This window comes from Dromaius novaehollandiae, chromosome 10 (genome assembly GCF_036370855.1).
Source record: "Dromaius novaehollandiae isolate bDroNov1 chromosome 10, bDroNov1.hap1, whole genome shotgun sequence".
NCBI lineage: Eukaryota > Metazoa > Chordata > Aves > Casuariiformes > Dromaiidae > Dromaius > Dromaius novaehollandiae.
In genome coordinates this window covers 2,791,855-2,806,516 of record NC_088107.1, presented here as the reverse complement: position 1 = coordinate 2,806,516, position 14,662 = coordinate 2,791,855, and the positions used below count along the sequence as shown (strand labels likewise).

General features: G+C 40.7%; 1 protein-coding gene across 2 annotated transcripts in view; it reads left to right on the top strand.

The window, feature by feature from the left end:
- The first annotated feature begins 329 nt into the window (after positions 1 to 329).
- MAP2K1 (mitogen-activated protein kinase kinase 1) overlaps positions 330 to 14,662 on the top strand; it is a 42,830-nt gene continuing 28,497 nt past the window's right edge. Inside the window, exon 1 of one of the 2 annotated variants that reach the window (XM_064517855.1) lies at positions 330 to 758. In XM_064517855.1, coding sequence (XP_064373925.1) covers positions 679 to 758 — 80 coding nt within the window. In that variant the 5' untranslated portion in view covers positions 330 to 678. Of the gene's footprint in view, positions 759 to 12,648; positions 12,780 to 14,662 lie in introns of those variants that run through there. The other variant, XM_026121662.2, reaches the window with a different exon arrangement.

Genomic DNA, 14,662 nt, shown 5'->3' with positions numbered 1-14,662 from the left:
CTGCCGCAAACGCCTGACATAAAAATAAGATAAAACTTGAATTAAAAAGAATCAATTTAAAAAAAAAGCCTGTCCCAGGTGAGGGGAGCAGGCTGGGCGCCGCCCCGTGCGGAGGCGGGAGCTGGGTTGGGAACGCCCGGAGCGCGGCGCCGTGGGGCGGCCCGGGCGCTCAGCGAGAGGGGCGCAGCCGGGGTCGGCGCCCCGGTACCCCGACGGGAGAAACCCCCCCCTGCACCCCCGACCTCCGCCCGCTCCCTCGCGGGACCCGCAGCTGAGGGCAGAGCTTCAGCGGGGCTTCCCCTCCCCGTTGCGCATGCGCCTCGGCGGGCGCCTGCGCACTGGGCGGGTCCGCGCGGCGGGCGCGTGCGCAGGAGCCAGGACGGGCGCACACTGAGCCCGGGCAGTCTCAGCCGTCGGGAGCCGCCGGGAGAGACTCGGCGCTGCGCCGCGGAGGCCGGGGCTGGGCGCGAGGGTCGGCGCGACGCGCCGGGGCCGGGCGGCGGCAGAGCGCAACGCCGCGGCGGCGGGGGCGGCCGCCCGCAGCCTGCCGCGAGCCCGCGGGGGCGGCGGGGGCAGCCGCTAACTTTGCGGCGGCGGCGGAGGAAGTCCCCCGGACGCGGCGGGAGCGGGGACGGCGCTTCTCCGCGGGTTACGCTCGGAGGTACCCGGGGCCGAAAGATGCCGAAGAAGAAGCCGGGGCCCATCCAGCTCAACCCCGCGCCGGATGGCTCCGCCGTCAACGGGACCAGCTCGGCAGAGTGAGTGGCGCCTGCGGGGGCGGCGGGGGGCGCCGTGAGGCGGCGGGACGCCGTGAGGCGAAGGGGCGCGAGGCCGAGCCGCGCCCTCGGGGCCGGCGCTGAGGGGCCCGGCGGGGCCGGCCGCGCTGCTCCTCGGGGCGCCGCTTCCCCCGGCGCGGCCTGTTCTCCGCGGAAACGCGCGTTATTCCTCGCCGGGGTCGGCGGCCCCTTCGCCGTGGCGGCTGCGAGTCCCGTGGGCAAAGCGGACGGGCTGCGTCCTCGGCCCTGAATAAACTTCTGTCGGATGCGCCAGGGAAATAGGATGGAAAAGGGAGAGGAAACTTGTGTAACTTTATTCTCGTAGGCGCCTCAATGAACTTCGGGGGTTACAGTAAGGCTAGAATTTTCAAGTGGATGTAGGAATATATACCTAAAATAAGAATGTGGTATCCAAGTTAACGATACCCGTTAAATGGACATTTTTAGATCATATTATTATAATAGCTAGCAAATGTCAAATTTTACCCTTCCAAGAGCACATTTTGTAAATGTGTGTGTGTAGGGAGAAGTTACACTGAAAATCACTAAAGTTGTAGAAAAGGTTTCTTTTGTTGTCGTCTTTTGCTTTAAACGAAACTAATGCTAATGTCAGTAAACTTTGGTTTTTTGGTAATTAATCTGTACTGCCAGGTAGCTGAACGAACATGTTTGTAGAAACTGTTTTTGGGCTTATAATAAAAATACTGCACTTAATGAGTGTTAGAAAGGTAGGTCTGAGCTGATTGTTGGTACATATGGCGGGGGGGGGGGAACCTGCATACTGAGTTGTTACATATTATGTATGAAGTAAGCTTGTTACCGAGCTCCAGGTTGAGTATATGGCTCTGGGTGAGCAAGGTGGGTTGAGTTTTACAAGTTAAACTATCAACTGTAAGGCAGTGTTATAAAAGGAGCTTGCTAGAGGTTAACAGGTCCGTGCTCACTACTTAATTTGTAGATTGAGGTGGGGGACTAGCAGTATGAACTGAGGTTTGAAAAACATGCATACTGGGAGAAGAGACTCCTGTCCCAGCATGGTCCGTTCACTCATCTTCCTTCTCAGATGCATCAGCTGAGCTCTGAGATGCTTGTGTGTCACTGTCATCAACAGAGCTGTGCTGAAATGTGCAAGTCTCAGACGTTAGTGTGCCACGCTAATCGTTGCTGTCAGATTTTTCAGATAAGCTCAGTTCTCATTTAACCACTTCAATATAATATCTCCGAAAATATTCAGTATCTAGCAGCTCCAGCTGTGACGTTTCTAGCAAACTATTTTGATGACTAAATGAAAGGTGAGCTCTTTAAAAATTATCTTTAGGCAGGTATTGCTGATTGTATCTAAGGATTCTGATCTAAATGTTATGTGGCCTTTTTTCTGGACGATAGGGAAAAATGTTATTTTTATATTTGCTTACATAGCATGACTTTCTTCAGGGTAGTTGCAGATTCCTTGATTTAGTTTTCACAGATCCCTAGTGTATATTATTAGCCCAATTCTACAGAATAAATCTAATATACCTGTCACTTGTTTATTCTAGTGCCTAAAATTGATCACGAACCATCCAATATGTTAAGCATAGTATTTCTTCATTGTTTCCTTATGCAAGAAATATCATTAATTTTAAATCTCTTATACATATCTGATACTTGTGGGAAACTTATGGACTCTCATGGGATTATTAAATCTTACTTATGCCAAATAACTATCTTGCTTCATTTTCTGCTTTGTATGTTATTTTATCTGGCATACGTATCTCCTAGATTTTTGCTCTTTCTCATATATTACACCTCATACCTGGCTTTTGACAGGCTTAGCTGCTAGGTGCTTTTTTTTTTTTAAGAAACAGCTTAATGAAAAAGCAAATTCAGCAGCTTGTTTCCTCATAAATAGCCAGAATTAATTATGAAAGTATCTGTTCATCCTGCAAATATTAAATCTTTATTGTGAAACACTAAATCACAAAGAATAGTTGAGTAAGAATTTGGATGTGATCTCGGAATGAAATTGAAAACAATGGCTGCTTGCCTTCATCTGTAAGCTTGATTCTCTCCTTCTTTCCCTTTTTCCTTCTCTCTCCTATTTTGGTTTTCCTGTTGGTCAGTGCTTGAAATCAATGGTAGAGGTATATGTCAATTTTTATATGTGTGTACATTTTCAAGTGTTTGAAGTATGTTAGGAATCTGTAGACTACAGTATTACATTTTTTTTTTTTTTTTTTTTTAAGCTCAGTTCCTGGTATGATGGAATTTTGGCTATGTGGGTCTCCAGTTACTGGTTTACTTGCACCATATACAAACCTGTCACTTTGCAAATCATCTTGACTGCTTCCCTGTTCTTTTTCAGGGAGAGAAAACCTCTCAAGAGAAGGAATGAAAAGCACTCAAATTATTTAGTAAAGTAAAATGAAGACTGAGTGAGAGGTGATGTGATTGATGCCTGTAAATGGATGAAGGGGCCTGAACATCATAGAATGAAAAGAATTGTTTGGGCACAAAGGCAATGTTGACACAAAATCAAAGGGCCATCGGTAATTTTATGTTGTAAATCAGAAACTCTCTAGCCATCAGGATCGGAAGGTTCCATAACATATTTTGAAGGGATTTTTGGTGAGCAAGTACCATTGCTAGTTTTAAAATAATGAAGCTTGATACTTTTTTGAATGGGGACATATGATACGTTGCCTGTGACTTCCAGGCAGAGAGGAGGGGGAAAGGAAGGAAATAAAAGAAGGGGCCAGATGATCCAGCATGTCCTGCTTTCCATTCCTGTCTTGTCCTCTGTCTTCCACCTTATTTGGTGTTGGGAACACTTTGACTAGAATAAGAAAAAATATATCATGTGATGTGTACAGCTTTAAAAAGCATGTGTTGGAGGCCTGATTCTCACTCACATTATTCTTTTTGCCACCCTGGCAGGGCAGAATAAAGGTGAATTAGGGTACTTGCAATTTAAATATGCATATAGTGAATATTTGGATCAAAATTTCAGATTTTTTTTTTTTTTTTCTGATAGCAGTCTTTGTAGTGATTGTTTTAATCATTCACGCAGGATGTTTTGGGTCTCTTGGTGGCCCTCTAAGTCCCTTGCTACCATGTTGGACACTAGAGGCAGTTTAATACAAGATCATTCTATGCTGTGAACTTCACTTCTGTTTTTGACATTTCCTCCTGAGAAGCAGTTCCGCAGGAAGAGTTGAATCTGTGCTGCTGTTTGTCAGCTCCTTGTTGCTTTAGTTCATCAGGATTAAACAAAGATGATACTGGCCAGGTGCAGGTTTAATTTCTTTCTGATACTGTTGGAGCTGCATAGGTGTACCTATGCAATGATTCTGCCAAGAAAGCACAGAGAAAACAGCAGAAATTAAATTAAATTGAGTGAAAGCTGTATTTCTTCTCTTCTGATTGGATATATTAGGCTAGTTCATTGTCTTGCCAGCCAAAAGAAACAAGAACAGACTCAGAACTTTCTCTTCCTCTCAGACTTCTGTGTCTGTCATCTGTAATGTTGAATATCTGACAGTTGTTACCCAACTTCTAAATTTTTTTCTAAATCCAAGCTAGACTGAGTACACTAAGTAGCAGCTCTTCAAAGAAGCAGGAGGGTAAATGTGAAGAGAATACCACTTTCTGTATTAGAGTAAATTACTTATTTGCATGAAAAGAACGCTATTTTATGTCGTTTCTTAATTGTATTTTTACCAAAAAAAGTAAGCAGAAAGGAGTGTCATACTTTATAGTGGGGGAGTTGTTTTGATATAAAATGCCAGTAAAGACAAGGTACAACTTATTTTTAGCTTATTTTAAGAGTCTAGTAAACCCCAGATGAGGTGTTGCCTACAAATGCTGAAATAGAGCCTCCACTGTTATGTACCTCCATATAAAATCCTAGTTGAGACAAATTTTATATAAGTTTTGTTTCCAATGAAAACATAATCTAAGAGATTAGCGCTTTATTATGAACGTGTTTTAATGTTTGTCACTGCTTAAAACTTGGTTACAGAAGTGACACTTCTGTTTGCGTTGCCTGTTTGTCTGTTGTATTTCAGTATGTCTGCTTATTAGCGTAACTGCTCTGAAATGTTATCATTGACTTTTTTGATGTTGTGTAAACATTCACATTGAATAAGTGGTTGGGATTGAAATCTCAAATTACCTTTCTATCTATCTAAAGAACTCCAGACTGTACAAACTGCATACGTGTTTTATTACCAACTGCCAAATTATACCTAGTATCTCCCAAATCAAGTCTAAGAGATGATCACTTCTGCAGGAACGTAACACCAAGCAAACTTCAGACATGACATAGCCTGGTATAATACAAGGTGGAGTGAGCACAGTCAGAAAGATTCATGGTGAGCAGGACTAATGATGGTATGAACGAATAATTCTGCTGTTTGGTGTTTAGTTAGATAAAAATGTAAAAGAAAAGTCAAACATGGAATAAAATATAAAAAATGTGAGTAGAAAATGGGCTTTTTATCTTCCTTTAAGTGTGCTATAAAGTAATAGGTCTTTGAGAAGGATTTGAGAAGATACTGTCTACAAGTTTTTACCTCCTTATGAACTGTGTTCCTTTAAAACAAACAGTCTGGAAGAAAATGCAAAGACAACTGTGAGCAAAACAGCTTATTGGGGATAGTGCTGTCATTGATGGTGCTTACACCCATGGTGAATGTTGGGTTTTTTTATTATTTTTTCTCTCTCTTAACCATAGTATATCTAGTCCTTAAAACCATTGAAACTGAAGAGTAATAATTTACTAGAAATTGGCTGACAAAATCCAGCCATAAATCAATACTGCAATTCTTAACATACATCAACTCTTCTTGATGTTTCTTGCTGTTTGTTCTGTTTAAATGGTATTGAGGAAGCAACCGAATAGCTGGCATGGTTTCTGAGCAGAATTACCTATATTTGATAGTCAAAGAAGAATTTGGGAAATTATGCAGAACTGGTTTGAAATTGAGTTTGTGATAAAATTTGCAAAAGAAATAGCTGCTTATTTGCTATATGTCTCTCAATTTTCCTTTTTTCAGTATCTTCCTCAAGGAAGCTTCACTTTGGGCTTTGTAGGCATAGAAGGGCAGATTGTCTCCCACCGCCTGTTTTTAAGTAGTCTTTAGGCTTTCACTGCAAAATGGAGAGGCCTCAGGACAGCAGCAGACTCAGTGGGCTGTTTCCTGGCAGACCTTGTTCCAAGAGGAATTGTCCTACACAGAGTAGTATTTTGGTCAGTCTTTTCAGATGTCAGTTGATACAAAGCGGGAGGAAGGCTTTCACCAAGCTGTTCCCTTTAATGCTTGCTGGGTCACTTCTCTTGGTTTTTTTTACTGTTTTTTGTTTTATATAACAAAAATCTCTGATTAGAGGCAGCCCCTGTATGGAACTCCTTTGACTTCAAAGGGACGGGGCATGTGTGGTGCTCTGGAAGATTAGGTTCTGGAATTCCATGACTGAGCTGGCTGGATAGCAGCTGTAGTTACATTGAATGTGTACGTGGAAGTACTGCAAATTTGTGAATACTTCTCTTTTAAGGAAAAAAAAATGAGAACTCCCCCCCCCCTTCCCCATCCCCTGCTAATGAAGGATTAACCAGGCTTACAAATATGTATGATACGAGGGAATGCATTTTAGGCTGGGCATCATAAATGCCAGATAATTCCAAGAAAACTGTGAGCCTTTTGTTATTCACTAAATCCTTCAATTTTAGATTAAAAGATTCTTGCTTCATAGCATTCTTCTTAAATCTGCACAGGTCTGACATTGTCTTTCATTGATTTAGCTTCTTTATTATTATTGAGATTTCTAATAGAACACAAATGATCTGTTATAAAATAATAGAAAGTAAGCCTGCATAACTTTAACTTTTTATATTGTGTCTGCATGCATGTGCTAAAATATGTATGACTAAGTATACACAACTAACACAAATTAATGCAAGTAGCAAATTGGCCTGTGCTGTTCGTTCTTAACTGTGAACTAAAAGCTGTCTACCCAGTATGGTGTTAGACAGACTTTGAGACACTTGATACTGAGGTACTAGTAAATACTAAGTTTCGTTATGCACTTAAGCTTATATTTAAGCATAATAACAGTAATGGAAAATATATTTTAATTTTTATCATGTTGTCCTTGTTTGAGAAACAAATCAATTTAGAAAAGTTAAACTGGAGTCTTGTTGCATTGCAAGGAGATAAAATGTAAGCAAAGTCCAGCCATCTTTAATTTTCTGTGCTTTACAACACTGATTCTGCAGATAAAATTCTGAATATGTGATTTCACAATTAAACACATGCAAGATCCTGCTTTCTCCGAAGAAGTCCTGGGCTCTCCTTGCGTTGGCCATGAGTTCCAGTGCTTCTCTTTTTTGTACCCGCTCTTGCAGTGAGTCACGTTGGCATGCCAATGTGACTGCAGACTAACCCACCAAAGAAGTCCAGATTAGTTCTCAGGGGTTGTGCAGTATCTCCTCTTGTGCTTACACTAGTGTTGATATAGCCACATGGTAAACTTAATCAGGGAACTAATCCAGTCAAAAACTTGTAGGATTTTTTAAGTTGGTTTTTAAATGCATCTATCTCTGAATAGGGCTACTTAGGAATGGATGACTGGGAGCAGGATGAGGCAGCACCATCTCTTTTGGCAACAGCCCAGCTTTTTGCAAGGTTAGAGTGACTGTGTGCCCAGAGCATGAGAGATGCTGTTGAGATATGCTGAAATTCGATGATTACAACAGTTTTGGAGTAGCACATCTTTTAATTGATTAATTTCAGATCCCTGTCTGAGGAGGAATAAATTGACTACCAGATGACACTGGAAGGTTTCAGAGCTAGAGAAGGTTGTTGTTGTTGTTGGGTTTTTTTTTTTTAAGAGAGATGAAGATTGAAAGGGACTACATAAAGCCAATATATATGCCAGTTATTTGTTCAGCATAATAGCAATGCTACTACTGTTGTTACTGGTAGGCTGTATTAGGCTTTTGGCTAATCTGGGCAAAGGGTCTCTGCTTGAGCACTGACTGTTATTTAAAAAAAAAAAAAAAAAAAAAAGGAGGTGGCAAAGAAAATGATGGGGGTTTGGATAGTGCATGAGACAGGACGCACATCAGCTAGCTGTTTGAGGGCATGTTGACTACATATGTCAGTGTACAAAGGATAAACCTTCTGAAGTGAACTGGAGAAGGAGTTTTGTCCTCTTATGTATGGTAAACCTAGATGTTCCCTTTAAAATATTCTAAATGTTTTTCAGTAAGTCCTTCCCTCCCACCCCACATTACCCTTTTTACATCTGGAAGGTACATTCACTCTCCCATTCGTGCCCTGGAGACTGCTGGGATTTATGAGGTTTACAGATTGCAGTGTAAACCTTACAGCAGCAGGTTGGTGATATCAGGTTCTAGCTTGCTGAGTTTTGGGGGAGGGCTTCTTTCTTTCAAAGGTTTTTATTTGAAAGAAAGCAGTGGGAGACTTTTTTCTAAAGACTCTTTACTGATGTATTGCTAGAAATTAGCAATCAAATGATTTCTGATTCAGTACATGTTCAGTAGCGTTAACTTGGACAAAATCTTGCTTACATTTTGGAACGCGTGTGCAAGCCTTTCTGCCAGTTATTGCCCGCAGGAGTTGAACAGCTGTGTTAAAGGAAAGACTAATTCCTTGCTCGGTATCTCTTTGCAAACATCTGTTAAAATGAGAAGTCATTGTTAACCCCAGTCATGTCTAAACAAGAAGAGCAAATTCCAGCCCAGCTTCCATCTCCTGGTGGCCAAGTACGTGGGCTTTGGCCTGGATTCCTTTGACTCTCGGGCACCTTAGCGGGAGGAGGCATTCGCCCACGTCCGGGACCGGGCGACACGTGTCAAACAACTGGGAATCAAAGCAGATTATTTTAGTCTGCAATCGGAGAGCCGGAGGCAGGAATGTTACAGCGGTGCCACCTTTGTATGATTCTTCGTATAAACAAGTGTTACTTTTAAATCTGCTTGTGGGTTTTTGGAGCAAACCATTGCAGCTTCCTGGCAACTCTTCTTTCTATCAGTGTTTTTACAACTCGGTGTTGTTCTGTAGTTTTTTTGGAACTTTTTTCAGTGTAGGGGGAAGATGAGTCAGCAGCTTTAATGCAGCAAATCTGACAATCACAGAAAGCATTTTGGGTGGCATTACATTCCTATTTATAGAGGTATTTGATCTAGTCAGGGAATGTATATATAAATATTTCTGTAATTATAGGAGTAGTTTATATCTTTTATATATATAAATGTCAGAGCCATAACTTCCTGTACTAAATGACTGTATTAGCGGTTGTTCTGTGTTTTGCATTCCCTGTAGTTGCAGCACAGGCAAAAATCTTCCATCCATTTTCTCTGAATCCCAACTGTGGCTGTTTTTTCTATCTGGATATTCTGACAATTTCCTTTTCCTATCCCTGTCGTTTTAATTGCAGTTTTTGGCAGCTTCTGCTTCTGTCCACCTTGCTTAGCTTTGTTGCAGAGAAGATTTCTGAATTCTCATCTTGGCATTGTCACAGGTCTTGTAAACTGATACTGTAATTTCATCTTTTTTTTTTTTTTTTTTGGTAGCATCTTTAAGGTTGTGTATCTACCACATAGGGGAGTCGTGAAGATGATATTACAATTGCTTTTGTGTTTATCCCTTGTTTTTATTAAATTTAACTCTGAGTTCAGAGACTAAAAGCAGTGGAAAAGGAGGACTTTTCTAAGCTCACATAGCTAGGTTGCTGATCAGAATTTTGTAAGCTCCATTTATCTTCTGCGTTAAGCTTGAAATACCTGATAAGTAAGTTTCTTTTTCTGTTCGTAAGCAAGTGTTAACTGCTCTGTGGTTCTTTTGGCAGATCCTGCAGAGGTAGTGGTGGCTGGGAGAGAAATCGGTGAGAGGTGCACGCATTTGTGAAAAGAAAGTTCAGAACTTGGATTTCCAGTGCATGACCTTGTTTTTTATCATTTGAGATTGCAAACCTTGTTTGTAGCAAACTTGAATCCCACACTACAGCGAGTCCTGCAGAGCGAAACCGATTGCATAGCTTGGCCACAGCACTAAAAACAACTGAAAAGCACTAAAAAGCAGAAGGGGTGCCTGAGCCCTGCTGGCGGCTGCCGCTGCCACCCAGGAGAAGGCTGCAAGTCCGAGTGGCAGCTGGAACAGCTGCAAAAAAATCTGGTAGGAAGAGGCACCAGGGCACGAATCTCCCCCTTTGCACCACCACTCAGGTCTGTGGCTTCACTTCCTTTGGTGAGCACTGCTGTTTGTTCAGTTCAAACGTGCTATTTGGCACACTTCTTATTTAGGACAAAAAAAAAAAAAAGCAAGCTTGAAATGTTTAATGGGGTATTGGTTAGTCTAAAGCAAAAGAGGGAGAAAGCTTAAGGCAAGGATTCCCAATTTAACAGGTCAGCCTATGAGTTTTTGGAGTGAAGTTGTGCCAGCGTTTGGAATCTCAACAGTAAAAACACCAGATGACTTGAAGTCATATGGCATGTTTTCCTTTCTTGTTTAAAATATCTTTTGGCTTTTGAAAAATGAGAATGTAGGTGGGCTTCTTTTTCTTTTCTTTTTTTTTTTTTTTTAACATTGAACTGGTCTGGCAGGACACACTTTTTTCAGGCAGAACAATACTTTTCTCATATGTTCTTTTTACATATCTTCTTTTATTAAGATATAGATCTTAGTCAAAATTGTCTGCCTTTTATTCGTGTTCTGGGAATTCTCTTCTGATGATATTAAACCCCCAAAGATGTTCTACCGTGTCTGTTGCTTCCTGAAAGTGGAATGATGTGATCAGATGTCAAAGTTCATGCTAGAAATGAGCAGGCATGTTGGGCATATCTCTACCTTTAAGAGTGATTATATGAAAGACTTCTAGCATGGTGCAAGGATGGAAAATAAGCGTGAATCTAAAATAACATTTTTCCTGAATACGAATCCTTTGCACCTGGAGTAAGTTCAGATCTCTTTGCGTTGTTTTAACTGCAGGTTTTATTAGGCCGTGCTGGAGCTAGCCTGGGAATTGAGACACCTGTACTGTAAGCTATGAGACTACTGTAATTACTTTGTCGTCTTTGTTATTCTGTGAACTGTTCTTTGTTAAAGGACAAGTTAAATTAAACAAACTGTCTTACTGTCCAGTTTTAGCGCGCACATGCAAAATAGTCTGTCTTTCAAAACTGCAGAATGTCTTGATGTTCTTAATACTTCGTTTCAGCTCCCTGATTGTGGTGGTTCATGGAAATGATGTAGCGAACTGCCTACTTTTTTCTTTAAATTGACAGCTGTGTAGGCTTGGGGAAAGCATTACTGTCACTGTTCTAGAAAACAGCCCCCAAGCCTGTATCATCATGACAGTGGATCTGAAACTGCATGTACTTTATGCTTTCACTCATGCTAATTGTTCAGCTTGCAAAACTGATAGTAATAACTTTGAACAACTGTGACAAATTGCTGCTAAAGACTTCATCAGATTTTTATTTCCTCTACCAAAAAAATCTTTTTCTCTTCCTGAGGTAGACTTTAGGGTTGAGTATCGCTTGAATGTAGTCTTTAAGGTTGTGTGTGATTAGCCTATCACTGAAGTGAATTTAAAAAATTCTTACACTTTCTCATTTTTAAAAGGATTTGGAGCATTCTTATTAGTACGAATAAAAAGTCAGGGTTTCTTTCCTGTTTTTTATTGTGGCATTATGTACTAGGAAATGCAGGCAACAGTTTCTTTTCTCTGCAAGTTCAAAGAGAGCAAGTATGCTCTAAAGTGCTGGATGCATCATTTCCAGCATGGGCTTTCTTTCATGCTGGGGTGGCTGCCCCCAAAATCATGAACTGCGACGTCTCTTCTTGCCTTCTGCCCACCTTTGTTTAGAGCGTGAGAGTGCTCTGCAAAACCTGTTATCCCTCCTGCCCACGTGAGCATAAGAAACCCATGCAAGGAAAAAGGGTTGCTCAGTATAACCTCCACCTGAGATATGCTCATGTTTTCAGTGGTAACAAATGGTGTTTGGGTTTTCTCAATGTTTAAAAAAAGTAAGTGTGTGGGGCGGGGGGGTTGTTGTTTTCTCTTCTTCCCTCTAACAACTTTCGAGGAACATTGTGATAGGCTTAAAGTGACCTGGTAGTCTGGTGAAAGCAGTAGTATTTGCAGCACATGTTGTCTCTTCAGGAGTTTGTGGATGAGACTGTGCAGCACTGACTCTGGGAAGCGCGGAATAAAATTTGTAGCCCAGTAGTAACTGGAGGGATTGCTGTAGACTTACTCCCCCCCTCCCCTGTTTTTTTTTTTTTTTCTTTTTAATTCCCCAGTATTCTATTTCTAAGCATCCACTTTTGGCGATTGTCAAGGTGGGAGATGCTTGGTCAGATCAGGAGAAGGGCACTGCACTGTCGGCATGCTTCCTTGAGTACCAAAAGGAGGAGGCAATGCTGCATTCATGGGAGGCAGCCTGCTTGATCAGGAGCAGGCAGAGCCAATTCCTGTTCCAGACCACCTCATATATTGGTGCTGTGCTTGGAGAGGAAAAAACAAAACAAAATATATTGGGGGGGGGGGGGGGGGGGAAACACTTTGTTTGTCCAGAAGAGATTTTGCAATCATCATATCCTGAGTCCAGTAGTTAAGACACAGTGCTTTTGACATGGGTTTTGTCTGTGTTAGCTATGCAGCATATTTATCCATTTCTTCTAGCTAATTAAGAATATATTGAATGTGTTCTGTGAAATTACACTGTGTCTTTAACAAATGGGGAAAACAGTGGTGACCTCCCTGCTGCTTCATTCAGATGGTCACATTACAAAAGCTGGATTCTTTCCCTAGTGCAGTATGTTTAGTATGTGCTTGGCTTGAAAATTGATAGCAGTAAATTAAATGATAACCTGTTGCTTTGAAGTAATGCTTGGAAGAGTGAAGCTCTGAGATGGTTTGATTTCCTGCTTTGATGGAACTCTGGCAAAGCATTAGCTTTTTGACAGAAGAAAAACAGCTCCAAGACTGCAGAAGGTAATGGTGATGAATTTTAATAGGGATCTTTGTCTTTGAATAAAAGTTTTATATACGATTAAGTAACTACTAGTGCTGCTTTTGCAGGCAGACATTAGCATACTAGTATGCTATTTCTTAGCTAAAAAAGCTTCCTTAACATTTTTCATGGTGTCCTGGTGTAGAAGAACTGACTTAAACGTTCTCTTTTGTGTATTTGTATGTGGTGTTTATTTGTACAACTTTTTATGGAATGATTTATTGATTATTTACCTATCTCTTTCTGTGTGTTCTTTGTACCGCGACTTAATTGCAATGCTTTTATATGATGAGGGTCCAGATAACTGTCACAGTTGTCTGTTGGAGCGGGTAGTATTCTTTCAGCAGTTTGTTTTCAAAACTGAAGTATACCCAAGGCCTGTCTTCTTGAAGAACTGAAACTAAATTACCACGAACTATTGTAATGACACAAATCCTCTAATTTATTTAAACTTGAAATTGATAATACCTAATGCTTCAAGCAAAGGACCAGCATGGAAAGAAAACCTAATTCTGTCCTCCCATCTGTCATTCAAATGTCATGAAAAACTGGAGATATTACTTTATTGTATGGTTATATTCTGAATAGTGATTCTGCCTTTGTTGGGTTAGTGTCTCTCACAAAATCTTCAGGTTCATTTGCTTTATAGTCATTGAAAAAAGAAAAAGTCCTGAAAAATTCAAGCAGGATCTGAAAACTTAACCTCTGCTCTCATTGTCCTGCACATTACTATAAGTAAGGAAGGTTTCGCAATTAGAGCTTAGAACATTCTCATGATTTTTGCTCTTAAATCAGTGTTAGTTCTGTGATACTAATAGGAGCCAGAAACAGATTATTTTTTTATCCTGTAGAGAAGCAAGTGTGATCTTAGATAAAGGATCTCTTCCCATAATTTTTGTTACCATGACCCATTCTAGGTAAATGGAGAAATTTGTGCTGAGTTTCATACTGATACTTTTCCATCTCTGGGAGCCTTTGGACTCCTCTGACTGGTGTTCGAACAAGGAACCCCAGCAATGATTATGCTTTCAGGCAAGCAAATGTCTGTATCCAAAGAATGCCACACTTGCTGAGATAGAAACAAACAATGTAAAAGAAGTCTAATACAGACGTGCGTAAGACTGACACAGATGTGATAAATGCTATGCAGGCAAGATGTTTTTTGTGTTACTGAAACATCTGTGTGACAGTTCCTGTTTCATCACACTAGCGTACTTGTCTGCTGTGGGTCATGTGCTCAAGCATCTCTGTATCATGTGGGCATAACCAGAAAGCCTCTTCTGCTTTAGAGGAAAACTGAGTAATTGTTTTCTTCAAAACAGATCAAGAAATTGTTGTATCCTGTTTCTGTGGCTCTAATTCCTTTAGTTTTCTAAATGAACAGTCCTCCCTTCTTCAATAATTACTAAAATGATGGCAAGTTCAGTGTTTCTTCTTGAAACTTATAAATGAAGATAAGGATTTTTCCCCATCATTTGTTGCTGTGGGTTATTGGACCAGATTAAAAACAAACAAAAACCTATAATCCCCTGTTAAGGTCAGGGGGGTTTTTTGTTTGTTTGTTTTTAATTAGCACTTGGTTCTATTTTTAGGTTAAGTCTATATGTAGAATTTGTAGTTAAAAGTGTTGCCTGCTAAAGTCCTCTGAAAATCTGGTCGTATATATCAGAAGAGCAATTCAATACTGAAAATATGATATTATTTAGAAGTTTGATATATTTGTTTTTCAGAGGTTTTTTTTTCCCAAGTGAATTAAAAAAAAGTTGCTGCTAAGTTATTTAGATATTTCTTCAAATTCTAAGTGGTCTTGACTGCTCTTGAAAGAAAGATCCCAGTAACGGATGCTGAGCTCTTGTAAACTTGG